We start from the raw sequence: 19781 nt of genomic DNA, 5'->3' as shown, positions 1-19781 counted from the left end.
CCAAATAAGCAAATCATTATAATTACTATACTATCTAATTACTAGGTTATACTCCTTATAGTTCGTATTAACTAAATTTTCGAGAGGATGCACCCCATTAAGAAATATAATTTAGGACATAAATTGAACTATCACTTTATATTTTTGACCTTTTAGTTATTTTTAAATTATCTTAAAAAATAAAAATAATTTAAAGCAAAATTACAAATATAAGCAATTCTCTCTCTTAAACTTATCAGCTATGTAAATATAATTTGACGGTTGGAAATATCCACCCTCCCTCTACTTGTTCATTTTTTAAAATAAATTTAAAAAGTTTACTTATTATATTTTTAATTAAATATTTTTTAAAAAATAAACTTTATTGAAAATTTTAATTGTTTTGATCATTCACTAATAGTAAATTTATTATATCAATAATTAACACATTTAAAAGTAGCCAAATAATTAGGAGTGAGAGTATAATATATGGTCTGTCTGTCACTTAGCTTTGATGCCGTCACTTTAATCCTGTTTCCAGCTCAAAATCTTTATTTTTTCCCTTGTTTTCTGTTTTACTTAACCTTCCTCTTTGCTTCCTCAAGCCTAACCCCACACGCTCTGCTCTACCTACTTCTTTATTGCTGAGGTTGGGGTGGTATAAATCCCTATAAAACCCCATATAACTATTCAACTCAAATTCATCCAACAAACTTTGAAATCTTAACAGTTAAACATGGCTTCTTCTTCTTCTAAGTTAGTACTTGTAATGTGTTTTATGATTAGTGCTTTTGGCATTGCAATTGGGGCCAAGTTTGATCAAGAATTCGACATTACATGGGGTGATGGCAGAGCAAAAATACTTAACAATGGCGACCTCCTTACTCTCTCACTTGACAAAATCTCAGGCTCTGGTTTTCAATCCAAGAATGAATATCTGTTTGGTAAAATTGACATGCAGCTCAAACTTGTCCCAAGAAATTCTGCTGGCACTGTCACTGCTTACTATGTAAGTAATTCCCTTAATTTCTGAATGATTTTTGAGCTATATATATATACATGAATATCCCCTGAAATTGAACTCTTTTATTGCAGTTGTCGTCACAAGGACCAACACATGATGAGATAGATTTTGAATTCTTGGGAAATTTAAGTGGTGATCCTTATACTCTCCATACTAATGTATTTAGTCAAGGCAAAGGAAACAGAGAACAACAATTTCATCTTTGGTTTGACCCTACTGCTGATTTCCACACTTATGCCATCACTTGGAATCCACAACGCATCATGTAAGTAGTTAAACATTCAAACTTTCTTCAAATCTAACACATTCTTTTGCGATAAATCTTGATTTGGGGTCTCTTATTTTTATGGTTGAAACAGATTTTATGTGGACGGAACGCCAATTAGAGAATACAAGAATAGTGAATCGATTGGAGTTTCATATCCAAAGAACCAACCCATGAGGATATATTCGAGTCTTTGGAATGCTGATGATTGGGCTACAAGAGGAGGCCTTGTTAAGACTGATTGGAGCCAAGCACCCTTTAGTGCTTCTTACAGAAACTTCAGTGCTAATGCTTGTATTCCCACTTCTTCATCTTCTTGCAGTTCCAATTCTGCAGCTTCAACTAGCAATTCATGGTTGAATGAAGAGTTAGATAACACAAGCCAAGAGAGGCTCAAATGGGTGCAGAAGAATTACATGGTTTATGATTACTGCACTGATTCAAAGCGATTTCCACAGGGATTTCCAGCAGATTGTGTTCAGAATATCTGAGCATTAATAATGAAAAAATAGTGTATTACTTTAAAAACTATTGTATTGATTCTTTTATTGTTTTGTACCCATCAGTAGAAGATGCAATAATTATTGAGGATTAGAAACATCTTAGTTTTGTACTAAGTTATATAAACAATGAAATAGATACTTTTTCTTCTTCTAATTTGACCTAGTGGGCTAGTTTTATCCAAAAGTGAACAGCCCAAAGCCTAAAAAATAAGATGGAAAACAAAAAGAAATCTAGATTTATTCTCTGTATCTTCTCTTTTGCTTTTACAAAAGTATATATCAGGTATGACAGCATGAAGTTCCCTTAACTTAGTCCTATCTCCGATGTATCATAAATCATCAAAATACGTCGAGTATCTCCCTTGTAACGATTTGTAAAAACTCGATTCATTTTCTTCCTTCCCACAATTAATCGTCTTTATTTTTTACTTTCAAATCTCAAGAATGGATAACAAGTTTCAGTGGTCCTCCATACCTGTACTACCTTACCTTTGTGACCAACTTTCAGCTTAAGTGAAGTGCCTGTGTAAATTGATTTTTCCGCATATGACTTCCAATTTGCCTTTGATTCGATTGTAGTTTTTATGTGTTCTTGATAAATTCATCTCCATTTCACGATGTGTTAATTGTGCTATTTTTGGTTCTTTCACAAAACCATGAATTGTTTATTCCCTTGCCTCTCTTCAAAGTTATAACTAATGTTTGTGGTAGATTTGGAGAACTAGTATTTAATTCTATATAATTAGAGATTAGTGGTAAAATAGAGAGAGTCGGGAGAAAACACTCTCAGTTTTATTTTCCAAATAAAAAAAATGTGTAGTAAATAAAGAGGCTTTAAGATGGAGATACATAATGAAAGGTGAATTTGCATCATTTCACATTTCTATCTTAATTGATGAGAAGGCGTGAGAAAAGTCTAAATATTTAGGATCTGTTTGACCATTAATATATTCGGGAAGAACTTGAAAAAATGGGGCTTGGTTATACCAACTTGCCATTACGTGGTAAACATATTTTTTCAAATATTGCAAGTTTTCAAATACTATAAAAAAAAACTAGTATTTTACCTTTCAAATTACGCCATTAATAATTTATAACAAGATTAAAAATAAATAAATTGTATTTAATGGGTTATAATTAAGGAAAAATTGCTTAACTACACAATCTTTATTTTCATATTTTCTAAAATTCTCTATCATTTCAAAATATTACAAAAATCGTTATTTTCCTTTCCTTCTCACCTTTTCTAGATACATAATTTACAACTCTCTAACACAAAGATTTTTGTTCCTATTTTCACGGAAATCACTCCCATAGATTAGCAATTATCTTCATCACTCCAATTTTTGAATTTCAAATTTATCCTCTCTCTAGTTTATTAATTTCTTGTCCCTAAAGCGATAGAACTATTTCTTCATCAAAAAAATCTCTAGTTCTTGAATTATCGTTTAAATATTATTTTTATAGATTTTTCATCTACAATTTTCTGATATCGTTGTTGTGTATAATTATCCTACTCAATATAAATGTATTTGAGACATAAACATTACCTAGTATATCATTTATATGTGTCGAGTTCTACAATGTATCTTCAATCCTATTCAAGTTTTAACGGCTATATAGACAGTACCAAATCAGTTGTATGTTATGTATCTACAATTTTTCGTGTTTGTTCAGTCTTATCCAATTTAGAAGGCTATGTATATGTATATTTATATATTGTTCCATAATAACCTTGATACATAAGTCACAATGTTCTATAATTAGAGCACTATGTATCAGTTTCAATAATAGGTATATGATACATAACATTGACAATGTTGACTGCTTTATTATGTATTAAATTATGATATTTATCTTTTTAACTCTTACATTATAATTTTTATGATTCATTATGCAACACATTCCACAACCTCCGGAGGAAGTAAAAGTTTCAGATTGACAACCAATACAAATACATATTAATGGCGAATGTGTATCAAATGTATTTGATATATATTAATGACCATGATACATTAATACAAATTACAATTAAATATCCTTTCTTTTGGCAACTAAAATGGTATTTGATACTTAATAACACTATTGTGTCAATCTAAAATCAACAACCGAATACATTACAATAACCAATGATGCAACTATTCACAAAAAATCGATTACACAATATCTCGAGATCAATAAAAAATCAACTACACAACATCTCCCGTGATGAAGATAAGGTTCAGAATGAGCTTTGAGTAAATAAACATTAACCCACTTAAAAACATCCATAGCATGACTAAGTTCTTCACTAGCACCAATTATCTACCATATTCCAAAATACTCCATGAAAACAATCCATTGACAAACTAGATCCACATTATTACTAACATCATAATGACTTTCAACCAAATCAATCTGCAAAAGTATCCCGCAAAAAAATCAAAACTCAAATTCATCACAAACCATTCACAACTAAAATATAGCTAATTAATTTTATAACATACCACACTAGATTTTTCATCATTAAGTCCAGAATTACCCTTTCATTGAACTCTCTGGTTATGAGGAAGATACCCAGATCTCTCAGCTCCGTAAAATAAAAAAATTTTACTCAAAACTTCACCATAATTTTGCCCAGCTGATGTTACTGGAAGAATATGAATAATAACAAAACTGAACGAATTTTCAATGAACACGGAGAAGAATTTTGAATCTAAAATTATTATGATAGTATCGTCAGACAATTGTATAGGGATAAAATAACACTCGTCTCTGTAATGAATCGAATCTTCATATTTTTCTCGACTCATCAATCTCCAAGCTACAATGTTTGATTAAACTCATCTCTCTTTCTTAGATTCTTGAATCTCTCAATAAAATAGAGATATTCATAATGTATCAACTCAATTTTTCAATAATTTTGAATCAAAATATAAAAGATTTTTAACAATTTGGGAGAAGAAATTTGAAATTTTTGAAGCTGTTTTGCTTTGGTAGAGACTGATTAGCAGTGAAAATAAATTAATTGAGTAATTTATGGATTGAATAGTTAATTTTATGTGTCTTTTCCATTTTAAGCGCAACAGAAAAGATTTTGTTCCCTTTTTTAGCTCAACAAACAGATTTTTCTTGTATCAGAATTAATGTATCCGGATGTTAAGTTATGTATCAGAAAAGTAGAAATTTTAAGAGATTATTGTAATTAGAATAAAATTAGGGATAAGATGTAATTTATTTCTAACACTATGTGATTTATGTAAGTTATACAATAATTAAGGGAAAATAACTTGTGTGTCTACTTTTTAAAAAATAATTACCATATTTGTCAGTATTATTTTTTTAACCATAAATGTCAATTTAATTGAATATTCAACTTCATATTTTTTCTCTCGCCTCAAAATTTTCCCACGCCTGCAATTGCAATTTTTTCTTCTCTCGCGACTGCAATTTTTTCTTCTCTCTCGCGACTGCAATTTTTTCTCTCTCTCTCGCAACTGCAATTTTTTTCCGGCGACTTCAATTTTCTCTCGCCATTGCAATTTAAAGGTTAGTGTTGAGTAAGATCTGTTAATTTAGGTTACTTGCACTGCATTCTGCGATTTTTGTTGGTCTACTTTGCACTTAACTGATCCTTTAATGTGAGCTTGTAATTGTGGTCTTGACAGTGCCCAGATCGTTACGCCTTTCTTCTTTTTGTGTGGATTTATGTTGAGATTTATGTTTACGCTACTTGTGTGCCTTTTTGTTTGATGATTTATGTTGAGATTTTGTTTGATTCAAGTTCCTGTGAGTGTCTGGTATTCAGTTCTCTTCTCTAATAAGTATGATCTCTTGTTAGCATCTGTATATTCATGTTTAATTCACTTTTTAGCATTTGTGTAATACAAATTCAATTCAGTTTTATTTTACTTGTTAGCATCTGTGTAATACAACTTTAATTCAGGTTTAATTCACTTTTTAGCATTTGTGTAATACTTCAATTCAGTTTTAGTTCACTTGTTAGCATCTGTGTAATACAATTTTAATTCAAGTTTAATTCAGGTTTAATTCACTTGTTAGCATATGTGTAATTCAACTTCAATTCAGTTTTAGTTCACTTGTTAGCATCTGTCTAATACAATTTTAATTCAAGTTTAATTCACTTGTTAGCATTTGTAATACAGCTTTAATTCATGTTTAATTCACTTGTTAGCATTTGTACAATACAACTTCAATTCAGTTTTGGTTCACTTGTTAGCATCCGTGTAATACAACTTTAATTCTGATTTAATTCACTTGTTAACATCTGTGTAATACAACTTTAATTCAAGTTTAATTCACTTGTTAGCATATGTGTAATTCAACTTCAATTCAGTTTTAATTCACTTGTTAGCATCTGTGTAATACAACTTTAATTCAGGTTTAATTCACTTCTTTGCATATGTGTAATTCAACTTCAATTCAGTTTTAATTCACTTGTTAGCATCTGTGTAATACAACTTATTTTCATGTTTGATTCACTTGTTAGGATTTGTGTGATAAATTTTTAATTTAGATTTTATTAAGATTTAATTTAGTTGTTAGCAAAGTGATGCTCTTCTAGCAGATTAATCTATATGTCTCTCTCTAGTCTTTTAATAATAGTAATACACTCTTTAATGATGTGCAGAAAAAATATGACTAATATAGCGGTGATGCTTTACTTCAATGGACGATGGGATCCTAGCAACAAATATATTAACTACTTGGCAGATGGTGTGTTGATACACACAGAGTCAACGTTTGCCACCCTCGTTTCTGTAATTGCTACTCAATTGTCAATAGACACATCAACAAGTAAAGTTGAAATAAGATATAAAATTGATGAAAGGTCTCCTCCAATTCAAATTCATAATGATATGGGGGTAAAGGTATATCTTGAAACTAAAAAGGAACATCGAGATATGACAAGATACCCTTTATGTGTCACAACAACTGAACCAGTCAACTTGGAGACTAATGCTGCACTCATTCCACTTTTGTGTTCAGACACTTCAGGAGATATGAGGGTTATACACAATTCATACTTCTCTAATACATTTAATGGTATTGATGAAGCAATAGGGTTAATTGGATTCGGATCATGTGAGGAAGTTGATGAGCTAGAAGAATTAGCACCAGGCATCATTATTAATCCCAATCACTCTTTATTTGAAAAAGATCAGGTGTATAAGAATAAATATGTCCTCACTAGTGCACTAAAAAGACATTCCATTCTTAATCATTTTCAATTCAAGACAACAAGATCAAGCGCAATAAGGTAAGACCTAAATTCAAGTCACTTTAAATTATTAATTGTGTATTAATATTTTTTCTACAGCTATTCGATACAGTGCCTAGGAGAAAGCTGCAGTTGGAGTTTACGAGCTTCAAGCTTGAACAAATCTGAAATGTTCAAGATTAGAGAATTTGAAAGCGAACACACTTGTTTGTTGCTACATAATTCATTATCGGAAAGGCTAGCAACTAAGAGTGTTGTTGGGAGTATTATTGTGGGTAAATATGCTGAACCAGATGCTAATTACACACCAAAAGACATACAACATGACATGTTAGCTGAATATGGTGTGCGACTCACATATATGCAAGCTTGGAGAGCTAAAGAAGCAGCTCTTGAATTAATCCGGGGTGATCCAATTCAATCATATGCAAAGTTGCCAAGCTACTTTCACATACTAGAGGCGACTTACCCTGGTTCTCATATAAGATTTCACAAATCAGAGGATGACCGTTTTTTATATGCGTTTGTAGCTTTGTTCACCTCGATAAAAGGATGGGAATATTGTAGACCAATTGTAGTTGTTGATGGAACTTTCTTAAAAGGAGCATACAAAGGGACACTGTTAACCGCTAATACCTTAGATGCAGCAGGTCAGACTTTCGAATATGATACTGTTTTTTATATTGAATTTTTGAACTATGTATTAAAATTGAATTATGATTGCAGTAAAAATGTATTAAACTTGTATTAAAAAAAGTGTACATGGTGCAGGGAGTATATTGCCACTTGCTTATGCTATTGTCGATTCAGAGAATGATTCATCTTGGGGGTGGTTTTTTGAGCAATTCAGAGATGCATTTGGTCAAAGACCAGAGATGTGTATCGTTTCCGATAGGCATGCAAGCATTATTAAGGCAGTTTCAACAGTTTATGATGAAGTACCTCATTTTGCATGTATGTGGCACTTACTGCAAAACATAATGAAAAATTTCAGAAGAAGTCAACAAAGGGTCACTGAGTTGTTCTACTCTATGGCAAAAACATACACCATGACAGAATTTAATCAATGTATGACAATGGTTGAGAAGATAGATAAGAGGATCAAAGATTACTTGTTGAACATTGGATACAACAAATGGTCGCGTGTGCATGCTGAAGTAAACAGAACTTGGATGATGACATCAAATATAGCAGAATCAGTCAATTCACGAACAAGACATGCCAAAGTTCTTACAGTCTTGCAACTCTTGGAATTCATGAGACAACTTGTACAGAAATGGAATAACAATAACAGATCAAAGGCGACATTTTCAGGTTTTCACCTTGGAAAAAAGTATGAAAATATATTGCGGCGCAATAAAACTGCATCAGAGAAATTAAAGGTATGCCTAATCTGTTTGCTAGTATTTTTTCTTCAGATTCATATCTAACATCTCTCTTGAATATATTTTTTTTCATAGGTTGTAGAGACAAATAAATATGTGTATACCGTACTTGATGGTATTACACAATTCACAGTATGTCTTCACCAACGTACATGCACATGTGGGAGATTTCAATTGGATGAGTTACCATGTCCACATGCTTTGGCCGTTTTAACAATAAAACACACTGGTTATGAGAAATATTGTTCGGCTTACTATACAAGAAAAAATTTATTGTTGACATATCAATTTCAAATGGATCCCCTGCCAAATGAAAGTACATGGAACACACCAACACATGTTCTTCAAGATATTGTACTTCCACCTCATGGAAAGAGACCTCCGGGAAGGCCAAAAAATAAAAGACATACTCAACTGAGAGAAGATGGATTCAAGAAGGCGAAAATTACATGCAGTAATTGTGGACAACATGATCACAACAGGAAGACTTGCAAAAATGTCAGGCCTTATGATCAAGAATAAAAAAATAATTTGTTTAGTTCCGCAATCTCGTGTTATTCAGTTTAATAGAATGCTTTCTTAGTTGTGCAATCTCATGTTATTCAGTTTACTGGAATGTTTCTATGTGTATAGTTACATTTTATATGATATATAGATGAAATGATATAGTTTACTGGAATAACTCAGTTGAGCTTGAGGCTTGGAAATGTCTTGCTGAGTATAATTGTCAGGTTGGGGAATTTGGGTGATGCTTGGTATGTTTTTGGTTTGTTAGTATTTTTGTAATATAGCTCTTTGTCACTTGTTAGTATTTGTGTAATACAACTTTAGCTTAGGTTTAATTCAGGTTTAATTCAATTGTTACCATTTGTGTAATATATATTTAATTCAAGTTTAATTCAGGTTTAATTCAATTGTTACCAATAGATTTAATTCAAGTTTAATTCAGGTTTAATTCACTTGTGGAAATTTTAAGATTAATGTCTTGTTCTAATTCTATAAAGAAAAATAGGATTTCAAAAAAATAAATAGTATCGATTCGTAACACAGAAGTTCATATATTTGCAACCAAAAAAAAATACATGATTTTTTTTATAGTTTTCACAACTTATTGAGGTTTCATGTTCACCTCGAAAATTACAATTTTTTACTACTCAAATTACATATTCAAATAAAACTATAACTTTAAATCAACCTAATTACAATTTTTTACTACCATTTCCTGCCAGTTTTACATAAGCATTCATAGTGTCATTCAAACAGAAGTATGAGGAGCATTGACTTTTTTAAACTCAATCATGCATACTTCCAGCAAGCTGGATAGACATGGGCAGCAGCTTGTTGCTCCCAAACAAACTAACATATGTAGCATTCCAACTGCAAAGACAAAATTCCTTAGAGGAAGTACAAACAGAAAGGATCAATAAGGACACAAAGAAGGAACAACTTCAAATAGAAGACTTACATATAAACAACACAGTTAGGTATATAATATCAAGACTTACAAAATAGACCAATACAATTTTTCATAGCCATAGTAACTACAAATTGTTTTACATTATATAGTTTTCATAGTCATACTAACTAATATAACTATATTCCTTTATCTAACTGGTCTTTCGTCTTCACTTTGAAGGTCACTCGCTTGCTTCCTTCTTGCATATTCCCATAATATAGCTCCAAATCTCTTTCGGACAATGTCTGCCTTTACTTGTTGATTTTGAATATGTTGGCCATTACTTACAAACTCCGCAAATGCAGCAACGAAAACTCCACAATCCCTACAAAATTCAATATAAAATTATTATCAAAAAATCAATTTAATAACTAAAAAAAACACATATTTAATAATACTTACAGTGAATCCTCATTTTGTCTGGGAACATCTTTAGTTATGAAATGAAACTCAATTTTCTCGAACTCATTTATCTCACTGTATTTTGGTGTTGACTTCAATTCAGGACGCTTATCATAGAACTTAACCACACTTAGATAATATGGTAAAACAACCGAAAGCATCTCAACAATATTTTTTACCTCTAAATTCACCCCACCCCTAGCCGGAAATGAATCATACACCTCCAATGACCTTTGCCCAATATCAAACACCACAAAAATCCAGTGACGATTCTCTTTAATGTTTAGTGGAATAAGAACAAAATCCACTTTATCCCACGAGGTACTTGCCAACAAACGACGTCCACTGATATACCGGGCAATATCATCAGAATCTAAAACTTTAAAATTTTTCTTATCCTCATGAGCATCACAAAGTTTAAAGAAAGAATTGGTAATCTTTGTCTTGAAAACACAATCAGTCGTCGTAAAACGAACATTACTGTTGGTATCATATTTTCCTTTCTTTCTTAGGTAATAGAAAATGACATCAATATGCTGCAAAAAAAAAAAAACTTATGAAACAGAATAGTGAAAGAACAGTGCAGAAATTTCAACTCAAAGTTAAGGTAAAACTCTGTTTTCGCCCCAAGTGTGGCTCATTCATCACATATTGGTGAAACACAACAGTGATAGAACTTATGAAGATGTTCAATTTCTACCCAGAAAAAACTTAGAGACAACAGTAACTTACTGAAGCTGACATATTTTATATAATATTCTAGCTCATGTATATGCATATATGTGGATTCTTAATGATACAATGAACCTCAAAAGAAAAGAATTGAAGCTAAAATAACAAGAACATGATTACAAGTTTCATTCTTTTCGCAATATCCTGAGCTTTTGTCCCTCTTGAAAGACAGAGACAAAGGGAACAAGAACAGAAAGAAAAATGACTTGCAAGCTATAGAATTACAATGTCACACAACTAAAGAGCTTCAATAGATGAAAAATACAATCTATCTACACAACTAAACAGAAAGAATTTTAGTTGAGACAAAGACAAACTCAAGATTAAGAAACAGAACGAATCAAAGAAATATTAACGTCCAACTAAAATTTATATAACAAACCTCATCACACCATTGTTGTCCAGAATGTGCCAATTTGAAAAACCAGAGTCTTTCATCTACTGTACAGACACCCAATTCAAATGCTGGATTGATAACATTAAGAGCATCTGTATAAGGTTTCTTTCCCCTATCAAAACAGAACAAAAATAAATAAATACTCAAAACCGAGACAGGAACAACTAAAAAAGAGGCAAATACGAAACTAAAAAAGAGGTACAGAGCGTTCCACAAGTTGAATTAAGCTTGTATATATTATGAATTAGGAAAATTATCCCAAAAACATCAAAATAAATTACCTCTTTTTTGTACCCATATAAAGCCACTTAGTGAATGAATCGATCAAATCAGATTCATCATCTCCTCCGCTTGCATATAAAAAAGGATGTTTTGTCTCAAAAACCTGACGTGTAACACATAAAGTTCCTCCAGATTCAAAATGTTGTGTGAAGGGAGATGTTATTAACTTTCCTGGATTTTTCTTTCTGCCACGTTTCTTCGGTGACACTTTCTTTTTGTTTTGATCAACTTGGGCTCTTTTTTTTAGATAAGATTCTTCAGTCCTATTGATCTGAGAAAGATCTTTATCAAGTAAAATAAAGTCATCTAAAGTATGCAAAGGTTTTTGACAATCCTCTGTTGCATCTGCATATAATAGATATATTGATTAATTTACAATCAACAGATGCAACACTTATTTATGTTGGTTTTTTTTACTACATTACCATCAGGTTTCGCCCCAACTGTATTCACATCAGCAGCCTCTTGGACTGTAAGCCAAATAAATATTTTAATAATGTTATCAAAATAAATCGAAAGAAGTTTAGTTGAAGTTAAGAAAATGAATACCATTTATATCAGCAACAACCTCTGATAGAACTTTTTCAATAACAATTCCTGCAACATCTTCATCTGTACATAACAAGAACATTTAAAAAAACAGAATTGAATTAAAATATATGAAATATGTAATATATTTGTATAAAATCCTTCATTACCTATTTTACTTGATACTCTTTCAAGATTTTCAACATCAGCAAATCTAACTGTAGCTTTAAGCACTTGAGATTCTTCATTTTGATTTGATCCCATAACATGAGCATCGTTCCCTCTCGATTCATTTACAGATGCATTAACACGGGGAGAAAATGCTGTATATGTAATTAACATATTATTAAAAAAAACATATCAAAGTTAACTGAAAAATGAAATATCGAATTCGTGTCATTTATTGATTAACTGGAAGAAAATACTAAACTATATATTAAAATTATATTATGAATATAACAGAAATTTACTGAAAATATAAACGAACCTCCATTAAAATCTAATCCACCTGAAAATGTCTCGTCAGCATGCTTCTTAGATGGTTCCTTAACTTCTCGAATAACAGAGCTGCTACCACCACTCTTAGCAAACAGCAAAGAAATATCCTCCAATAATTGTTTGTTTGAGTTCACCACAAATTCTTTGATTTGATTGAATCCTAAATCAATCTTCTCTTCAAGCGCTTTGTTATTTTCATTCACCTAATAGATATTAAATCATAACGAAAATATTAAAAAATAACAGTTTTAAAATAAAAAGCCTAAAGTTTAGTTTGTGTATACTTTTACAAGCTCTTTTCTCAATTCTATGACTTCATTGGTCAAAATGTCTAGACCATGATTTGATCCTTTAGGCTCCAATTTCAAAATTTCAGCATGGTAATCACGAGTTTCAGGAAGCCTGAATTTGGATACTTCATCTTCACTGGCCACTATGTTCTCAAACTGAAAAACCAAATACACAAAATAACATTAGATATAGTAACTTGAGTTCAAATAAACAATGTAATAAAATGTATTAACTTTGTACAAATACCTTGTTTTTTGTAGGCATGAAGAGACATTTCTCAATATATTTTAACCATGGACTTTCTGCAATTGTCTTCCAATTCAAGATTCTTGGAATAGAATCAGCAACACGAATAGCTATATCTTCATCAACCTTTGAACAACACTCAAATATCCAAATTTGAAGAGCAAGAGGCAAGCCACCAATTCTATAGTACTTATGTGTTGACTTAAGCTCATGCCTCACAGAATCAGACAACTTTTTGTAGACATCTAAACCCCACGGATATGAATTGAATTTTCCACTTTCCACAAGGTAAAAATCTCTATTGCTAATTTGGTATTCGTTGTCCTCATATGAAAATAAAAAATCATTAATGAAGTATAGAACAGCCAATGAAACAGCCGAGTCATCATCTATGAATTTTTTTAGCTAAAAACAGTGCACGTAGATGACTCTTTGGAACTGTGATTTTTTCCGGAAAATAACTACTCATCAAACTACATCTAGAATTGGGAACATTGATAGATGTGCCATCACCAACACAATTTAAGCCTGTAACTATCCCAAATTCTCTAAGACCAAAAAATAACTTTTTGTTATTTATTTCAATAGCAAACACATCATCCGGTGTGTGTTTTAACTCTCTATTTATAAGACAATGAATAAGTTGTAGTTGTGTGCTTGATTTTGGAAGGTCAAGAAAGTACCCAAAACATGTATTCCTAAACATCTCAAGTTATTAATCAGATAAAGATAGTTTGATTTGTTCAATGACACTATGATTAGTGTAACATGACCACCTACTCGAAATATACACAACATCAGGATGTTTCCAGAATTTACGATCCTGCATATGCATTAAACATGAATTAAAAATGTGTTATTACATACTAAAGATGAATAAAAAATGAATTAAAGTTGAATTAAAGTTGAATTAAAGTTCAACTAAAGTTGAATTAAATATGAATTAAAGTTGAATGAAAGTTGAATTAAAGATAATTTCACATACTACATCTAAAAAACAAGCAGCAATCAACATACAACCCATTGCTAAACAACAAATAACTAAGAAGTACTAGCACATACCGGATATCTACTCTCTGGTAGAATGACACTTTTGGGTAAACGATTTCGTGTTTTTCCATCATTCACCGGCCTTTTCTTCTCCAATCCATCTTTATTTTTCAAACTTTTTGACTGAAATTGAGGAGGTAAATCCTCAAAATCATCATCACTGTCAACGATTTTCTTTGATGTAGATGCCAAAGTAACACATATTTTTTTTGATTTCTTCATTGTTTTAACCTCTTTAACTCGTTTTTTACCTTTCTTTTGCTTCTTGTTTTCTTCCTCATTGTTCTTCTCCTCATTGTTCTTCTCCTCATTGTTCTTCTCTCCCGAAATTTGTGATATACCCAAACTAAAACTTGGAATTTCATCCATAGAATTAGAAGACGAAACTTGAAGCTTCTTTCGATTTCTTCGATAAACTTTTCGATTCGAAGCCGTCACTAGACGCGGACTTCTTCTAAGACCTTCTTCCATTAAGATTCGTGCAGAAAAATGGAGAAAAAAAGCAAACAGGAACCCTAATTTTTGACGAGGAGAAGGAGAAAGAAAAAAAAAGAGCGAGAAAGGATATGAACTTTGTTTAAAATTTGTATAAAAAAGGAATAAATGGGTTTTAAATTGTTTTAAGTTAATATAGCTAAAAGTTGACAAAAATAGTAATAAATAAAAAGTGTACTTAAAATTGGTAATTATAAAATAAAAGGTCTTTGTTTATGTAATTTTTCCAATAATTAATTCTTAATCAGTGATAAGTTTAAATGTGCAATTAAGGTATTGCTCGTAATACCTTTTTACAAGTATCATGACTCTTTTTCTTTTTCTTTTATTGATTGTTCAACACGTGGTGGAGGGTTTTGTATTAATTTTGCATGTTTATCTTTAGATTTATACAAAAATCAAACGAATAGAAAGTGAACCATCGCCTTCTCAGCTAACTTCTACACCTCAAATTTTTGAAACTTCAAAATTGGTAGGTTTTTCGTTTTCCCTTTGTTGTTTTGGTCGGTTTGTTTTCTTTTTATGTAATTGTTTGTTCATTGTTCATTGTACTTTTATGAATCATCTCTTTTGTTTGGTGTGTTTTATTTTATTTTCTTTTGGTGCAATTTCTAGATTTTATTCTCTGGATCTTCTCTTTCTTGGTTCTGCTCATGCACACTTGTTTGTTGTTTTTCTTATCAATTATGTTATAGGGCTATATTTTAATGAATATGTTCATTTTAAAACGATAATACAAAATTATAGTTTTTTTTTGTTATGAGTATAAATTATATTTTTTGAAATAGTTAAATATTTCTCTCAAAATTTATGGTCAAACACATGGTGAAACTTCACCTAAAAATGATTTGCAAAGCATATTTGAAAATTTGGAGTCAAGCACTAGCTCATAATTAATTATAGGGAAAATGCACAAGTATCCCCCTGAACTTATTTTATAAATAATTTTTTCTCCTTTTAGACCTACGTGACACTATCTTGTGGAACCACCGCGTGTTGACATTTTTTTTTAAAGCTAGTGCCACATAGGCTGAAAAGGGGTAAAAATTATTTATAAAATAAGTTTAGGGTGGTAATAGGACTTTAGTGTAGTGTAAGTGTGTTAAATTCTCGTTGTTTTGAAGTATGACAAAATTAAGAAGTTGTAGCAGTAACATGTCAAAAAACGGAAGATGTGTGTATTATTTGTTGTGTTCGTAATGTATGTACACATATGAAATGAGTACAGAACAAATGAGAAAGATTTTGATAATTGAAAAATACAAGAACAAATGAAAGAAACGGCTTGTTTGACGTGTTTCTTACAGACCGAATCCAACTTGGATAAGGAGAAAGTCAACCTCGCAAATTAGAAGATATAAAGTTGTGGAAGTATTGCTTTTTCGACAAGCAACAGTACAGAAAATTTCCTTTTATAAAGGAGTTCGCAACCAAGTTGAAAAAGAAAATAGCGTTCAATAATATTTTCTTATTTAATTAAGGAAACTTTTATGGGAATATATAAGGAAATTTTTTTGAAAGGTTTTTCTTATTTAATTAAGGAAATTTTGTGTAAGGTTTTCTTATTTAATTAAGGAAAATTGATTGTTAGTTTACAGCATAAGTTTAAGAAGAACAAAGAAGCGGTTGGGCAAAGAGAAACAATGATAAAGAATCCAAGTTGAACTTAACAAGGTTTTATAGAGGCAAAGACAATGTTGATTCAGACAAGGAGTTGAAGATGCGGCGAAGACAAGTTCAAGTTGAACTAGGTTCCACACAAAAGAGGAGTCCTACGTAAAGTAGGATTTCTAGTTGAAATAGGTTTTTGATTCAATTCCAAATCTATAAATAGGCGATAGTTTCGTTTGAGAAAAATTGCGCACTTACATAGAGAAAAGATCGTCACACGATCAAGAGATTTGAGAGAGTTTTGAGATTTATTGGGAATATTACAATTTGTGAGGAAAAACTGTAAGATTGTAATTAAGAGTTTTGATTACAATATGAGTTTTGTGAGTAGGAGTTGTTCGACAAGTTGTAGAACTTGAACAACATTAGAAGATATAAAACCGGGGGTTCTATGTCTTTGGGTAGCTAGAAAGTAGAGTTTATAATTTCTTAGCTAGGAATTAGAGTTTATAATTTCTTAGATTTCATAACTTTGTAATCTTTTGTTGAGACTTGAAGTTTAATAAAATGGAGCTAATTCTATGGAGGTGTAGATCGTGGTTATTACATTTAAAAGTTGGGGTTTTTCGCAATAAAATATTGTGTTATTATTTTATTTGCTTCACAAAATGTAACTGTTATAATATGCAAAGGAACATATAAGATAAACTTGTTCCTTAGGCAATTTTGAGGGTCAGAATTCCAACAAAATATGTCTCTGAAATTTGGGACATAGGTTAGGAAGATACTTATGCATTTTCCCTTAATTATATAATTATATTTGTGCAATCAAAAAATATATTTTTAAGTACACTATCATCAAATCATGCCAAATAAGCAAATCATTATAATTACTATACTATCTAATTACTAGGTTATACTCCCTATAGTTCGTATTAACTAAATTTTTGAGAGGATGTACCCTATTAAGAAATATATTTTAGGACATAAATTGAACTGTCACTTTATATTTTTGACCTTTTAGTTATTTTTAAATTATTTTAAAAAATAAAAATAATTTAAAGCAAAATTACAAATATACACAATTATCTCTCTTAAAATTATCAGCTATTTAAATATAATTTGACGGTTGGAAATATCCACCCTCCCTCTACTTGTTCATTTTTTAAAATAAATTTAAATTTTTTTTACTTATTATATCTTCGACTATATATTTTTTTTTTTTAAAAATAAAATTTATTGAAAATTTTAATTGTTTTATTCATTCACTTATTGTAAATTAATTACATCAATAATTAACACAGTAGCCAAATAATTAGGAGTGAAAGTATAATATATGGTCTGTCTGTCACTTAGCTTTGATGCCGTCACTTTAATCCTGTTTCCAGCTCAAAATCTTTATTTTTTTCCTTGTTTTCTGTTTTACTCAACCTTCCTCTTTGCTTCCTCAAGCCTAACCCCACACGCTCTGCTCTACCTACTTCTTTATTGCTGAGGTTGGGGTGGTATAAACCCCTATAAAACCCCATATAACTATCCAATTCTAATTCATCCAACAAACTTTGAAATATTAACAGTTAAACATGGCTTCTTCTTCTAAATTAGTACTAGTAATGTGCTTTATGATTAGTGCTTTTGGCATTGCAATTGGGGCCAAGTTTGATCAAGAATTCGACATTACATGGGGTGATGGCAGAGCAAAAATACTTAACAATGGCGACCTCCTTACTCTCTCACTTGACAAAATCTCAGGCTCTGGTTTTCAATCCAAGAATGAATATCTGTTTGGTAAAATTGACATGCAGCTCAAACTTGTCCCAGGAAATTCTGCTGGCACTGTCACTGCTTACTATGTAAGTAATTCCCTTAATTTCTGAATGATTCTTGAGCTATATATATATACATGAATATCCCCTGAAATTGAACTCTTTTATTGCAGTTGTCATCACAAGGACCAACACATGATGAGATAGATTTTGAATTCTTGGGAAATTTAAGTGGTGATCCTTATACTCTCCATACTAATGTATTTAGTCAAGGCAAAGGAAACAGAGAACAACAATTTCATCTCTGGTTTGACCCTACTGCTGATTTCCACACTTATTCCATCACTTGGAATCCGCAACGCATCATGTAAGTAGTTAAACATTCAAACTTTCTTCAAATCTAACACATTCTTTTGGGATAAATCTTGATTTGGGGTTCTCTTATTTTTATGGTTGAAACAGATTTTATGTGGACGGAACGCCAATTAGAGAATACAAGAATAGTGAATCGATTGGAGTTTCATATCCAAAGAACCAACCCATGAGGATATATTCGAGTCTTTGGAATGCTGATGATTGGGCTACAAGAGGAGGACTTGTTAAGACTGATTGGAGCCAAGCACCCTTTAGTGCTTCTTACAGAAACTTCAGCGCTAATGCTTGCATTCCCACTTCTTCATCTTCTTGCAGTTCCAATTCTGCAGCTTCAACTAGCAATTCATGGTTGAATGAAGAGTTAGATAACACAAGCCAAGAGAGGCTCAAATGGGTGCAGAAGAATTACATGGTTTATGATTACTGCACTGATTCAAAGCGATTTCCACAGGGATTTCCAGCAGACTGTGTTCAGAATAACTGAGCATTTATAATGAAAAAATAGTGTATTACTTTAAAAACTATTGTATTGATTCTTTTTATCTAAGATAAATAAATATGTTGGTTTTCTACCAAATTCGTCTAAGTAATGGATATATATATATATTTTATACTTGGTGTTTTAGATATGAAAAGCTATGCTCGCACAAGAGAAAGAAGTTGAATTTGCATCATACGCAATAGAAAGGTCGATATATTTATACAATTGTATTAGTTGAAGATTCTGCACTTTGTAGCACCAATCAGAATCATCTAATAGCTGGAGATGTGAAGTCATATTTTGGATATTACTATGTGATTTTGATTTATCATCATATTTCAAGACCTGTATGAAACGTTTTTTTTTTTTGACTATGCTTTCACAATAGTTAAGTTTAGAGAAACTTCTTGACAAAAGTTTAGTAGGAATTAAGTTAAGTTCTATTTTTTGGGACATTCATTCTTTTATCCTCTTTAGAGAAAGCTTTTTTGTATCGGTATATAATATAATCTGTGAAATATTATGATACAAACATATATACTAATACTGCAAATAATTGTTGATATATATATATATATATATAAAATTATGAATTTATATTTGGTAAAAATAAATTATTATTTCAATATTAAGAATATTTTCGACTAATTTTTTTTAAAACATACACTGTTGAAGGAGCACCCCAAAATAAGAATATTTGGGTGAATGACCTTTTTCTGAGTCCAATTTAAATTGAGGCTCGTAGCCCATAGGTCCAACCCAAGTTAGATTAGCTTGTTGACCCCTGAGGCTGG

General features: G+C 31.1%; 5 protein-coding genes across 5 annotated transcripts; 3 read left to right on the top strand and 2 right to left on the bottom strand.

Annotated features, from left to right (window-relative positions):
• Positions 1-653: 653 nt before the first annotated feature.
• Positions 654-1925, top strand: LOC101258632 (probable xyloglucan endotransglucosylase/hydrolase protein 23). The gene is made up of 3 exons (XM_004235109.5): positions 654-988; positions 1075-1268; positions 1363-1925. Exons 1-3 carry the CDS (start codon positions 716-718, stop codon positions 1757-1759), a joined length of 864 nt encoding a protein of 287 aa, XP_004235157.2. The 5' UTR covers positions 654-715; the 3' UTR covers positions 1760-1925.
• Positions 1926-6251: 4326 nt separating this feature from the next.
• On the top strand, positions 6252-9655 carry LOC101264907 (uncharacterized). Its single transcript, XM_069295098.1, has 4 exons — positions 6252-7031; positions 7092-7642; positions 7764-8374; positions 8453-9655. Exons 1-4 carry the CDS (start codon positions 6349-6351, stop codon positions 8897-8899), a joined length of 2292 nt encoding a protein of 763 aa, XP_069151199.1. The 5' UTR covers positions 6252-6348; the 3' UTR covers positions 8900-9655.
• A 300-nt stretch (positions 9656-9955) lies between these two features.
• Positions 9956-10979, bottom strand: LOC138347643 (uncharacterized). Its single transcript, XM_069295949.1, has 3 exons — positions 10955-10979; positions 10236-10788; positions 9956-10158 (listed from the first exon to the last, which is right to left on the bottom strand). Exons 1-3 carry the CDS (start codon positions 10977-10979, stop codon positions 9981-9983), a joined length of 756 nt encoding a protein of 251 aa, XP_069152050.1. The 3' UTR covers positions 9956-9980.
• Positions 10980-11110: 131 nt separating this feature from the next.
• Positions 11111-14888, bottom strand: LOC101264606 (uncharacterized). Its single transcript, XM_019212943.3, has 9 exons — positions 14272-14888; positions 13210-14032; positions 12957-13118; positions 12662-12875; positions 12345-12497; positions 12196-12258; positions 12072-12116; positions 11646-11991; positions 11111-11476 (listed from the first exon to the last, which is right to left on the bottom strand). The coding sequence occupies exons 2-9, from the start codon at positions 13225-13227 to the stop codon at positions 11308-11310; spliced, it is 1170 nt and encodes a 389-aa protein (XP_019068488.2). The 5' UTR covers positions 13228-14032; positions 14272-14888; the 3' UTR covers positions 11111-11307.
• A 2998-nt stretch (positions 14889-17886) lies between these two features.
• LOC101258345 (probable xyloglucan endotransglucosylase/hydrolase protein 23) lies at positions 17887-19083 on the top strand. The gene is made up of 3 exons (XM_004235108.5): positions 17887-18218; positions 18305-18498; positions 18594-19083. Exons 1-3 carry the CDS (start codon positions 17949-17951, stop codon positions 18988-18990), a joined length of 861 nt encoding a protein of 286 aa, XP_004235156.2. The 5' UTR covers positions 17887-17948; the 3' UTR covers positions 18991-19083.
• Positions 19084-19781: the final 698 nt, after the last annotated feature.

The sequence above is a fragment of the Solanum lycopersicum genome, chromosome 3, assembly GCF_036512215.1.
Source record: "Solanum lycopersicum chromosome 3, SLM_r2.1".
NCBI lineage: Eukaryota > Viridiplantae > Streptophyta > Magnoliopsida > Solanales > Solanaceae > Solanum > Solanum lycopersicum.
Note: the sequence above shows the minus strand (reverse complement) of the source record. Positions and strands in the feature narration are given on the sequence as shown.

Excerpts from the sequence above, each read along its gene's own strand:
- LOC101258632 (XM_004235109.5), top strand. The coding sequence starts at position 716 with ATGGCTTCTTCTTCTTCTAAGTTAGTACTTGTAATGTGTTTTATGATT. Across the intron at positions 989-1,074 it reads GCACTGTCACTGCTTACTAT|TTGTCGTCACAAGGACCAAC; the intron begins GTAAGTAATTCC and ends CTTTTATTGCAG. Across the intron at positions 1,269-1,362 it reads TGGAATCCACAACGCATCAT|ATTTTATGTGGACGGAACGC; the intron begins GTAAGTAGTTAA and ends TGGTTGAAACAG.
- LOC101264907 (XM_069295098.1), top strand. The coding sequence starts at position 6,349 with ATGTCTCTCTCTAGTCTTTTAATAATAGTAATACACTCTTTAATGATG. Across the intron at positions 7,643-7,763 it reads TAATACCTTAGATGCAGCAG|GGAGTATATTGCCACTTGCT; the intron begins GTCAGACTTTCG and ends TACATGGTGCAG. Across the intron at positions 8,375-8,452 it reads CTGCATCAGAGAAATTAAAG|GTTGTAGAGACAAATAAATA; the intron begins GTATGCCTAATC and ends TTTTTTTCATAG.
- LOC138347643 (XM_069295949.1), bottom strand. The coding sequence starts at position 10,979 with ATGTCAGCTTCAGTAAGTTACTGTT. Across the intron at positions 10,789-10,954 it reads AGCTTCAGTAAGTTACTGTT|TTTTTTTTTTTTTGCAGCAT; the intron begins GTCTCTAAGTTT and ends CTGTTTCATAAG. Across the intron at positions 10,159-10,235 it reads AGACAAAATGAGGATTCACT|GGATTGTGGAGTTTTCGTTG; the intron begins GTAAGTATTATT and ends TGAATTTTGTAG.
- LOC101264606 (XM_019212943.3), bottom strand. Across the intron at positions 12,117-12,195 it reads GGTTGTTGCTGATATAAATG|TCCAAGAGGCTGCTGATGTG; the intron begins GTATTCATTTTC and ends TTTGGCTTACAG. Across the intron at positions 11,477-11,645 it reads TATATGGGTACAAAAAAGAG|GGGAAAGAAACCTTATACAG; the intron begins GTAATTTATTTT and ends CTGTTTTGATAG.
- LOC101258345 (XM_004235108.5), top strand. The coding sequence starts at position 17,949 with ATGGCTTCTTCTTCTAAATTAGTACTAGTAATGTGCTTTATGATTAGT. Across the intron at positions 18,219-18,304 it reads GCACTGTCACTGCTTACTAT|TTGTCATCACAAGGACCAAC; the intron begins GTAAGTAATTCC and ends CTTTTATTGCAG. Across the intron at positions 18,499-18,593 it reads TGGAATCCGCAACGCATCAT|ATTTTATGTGGACGGAACGC; the intron begins GTAAGTAGTTAA and ends TGGTTGAAACAG.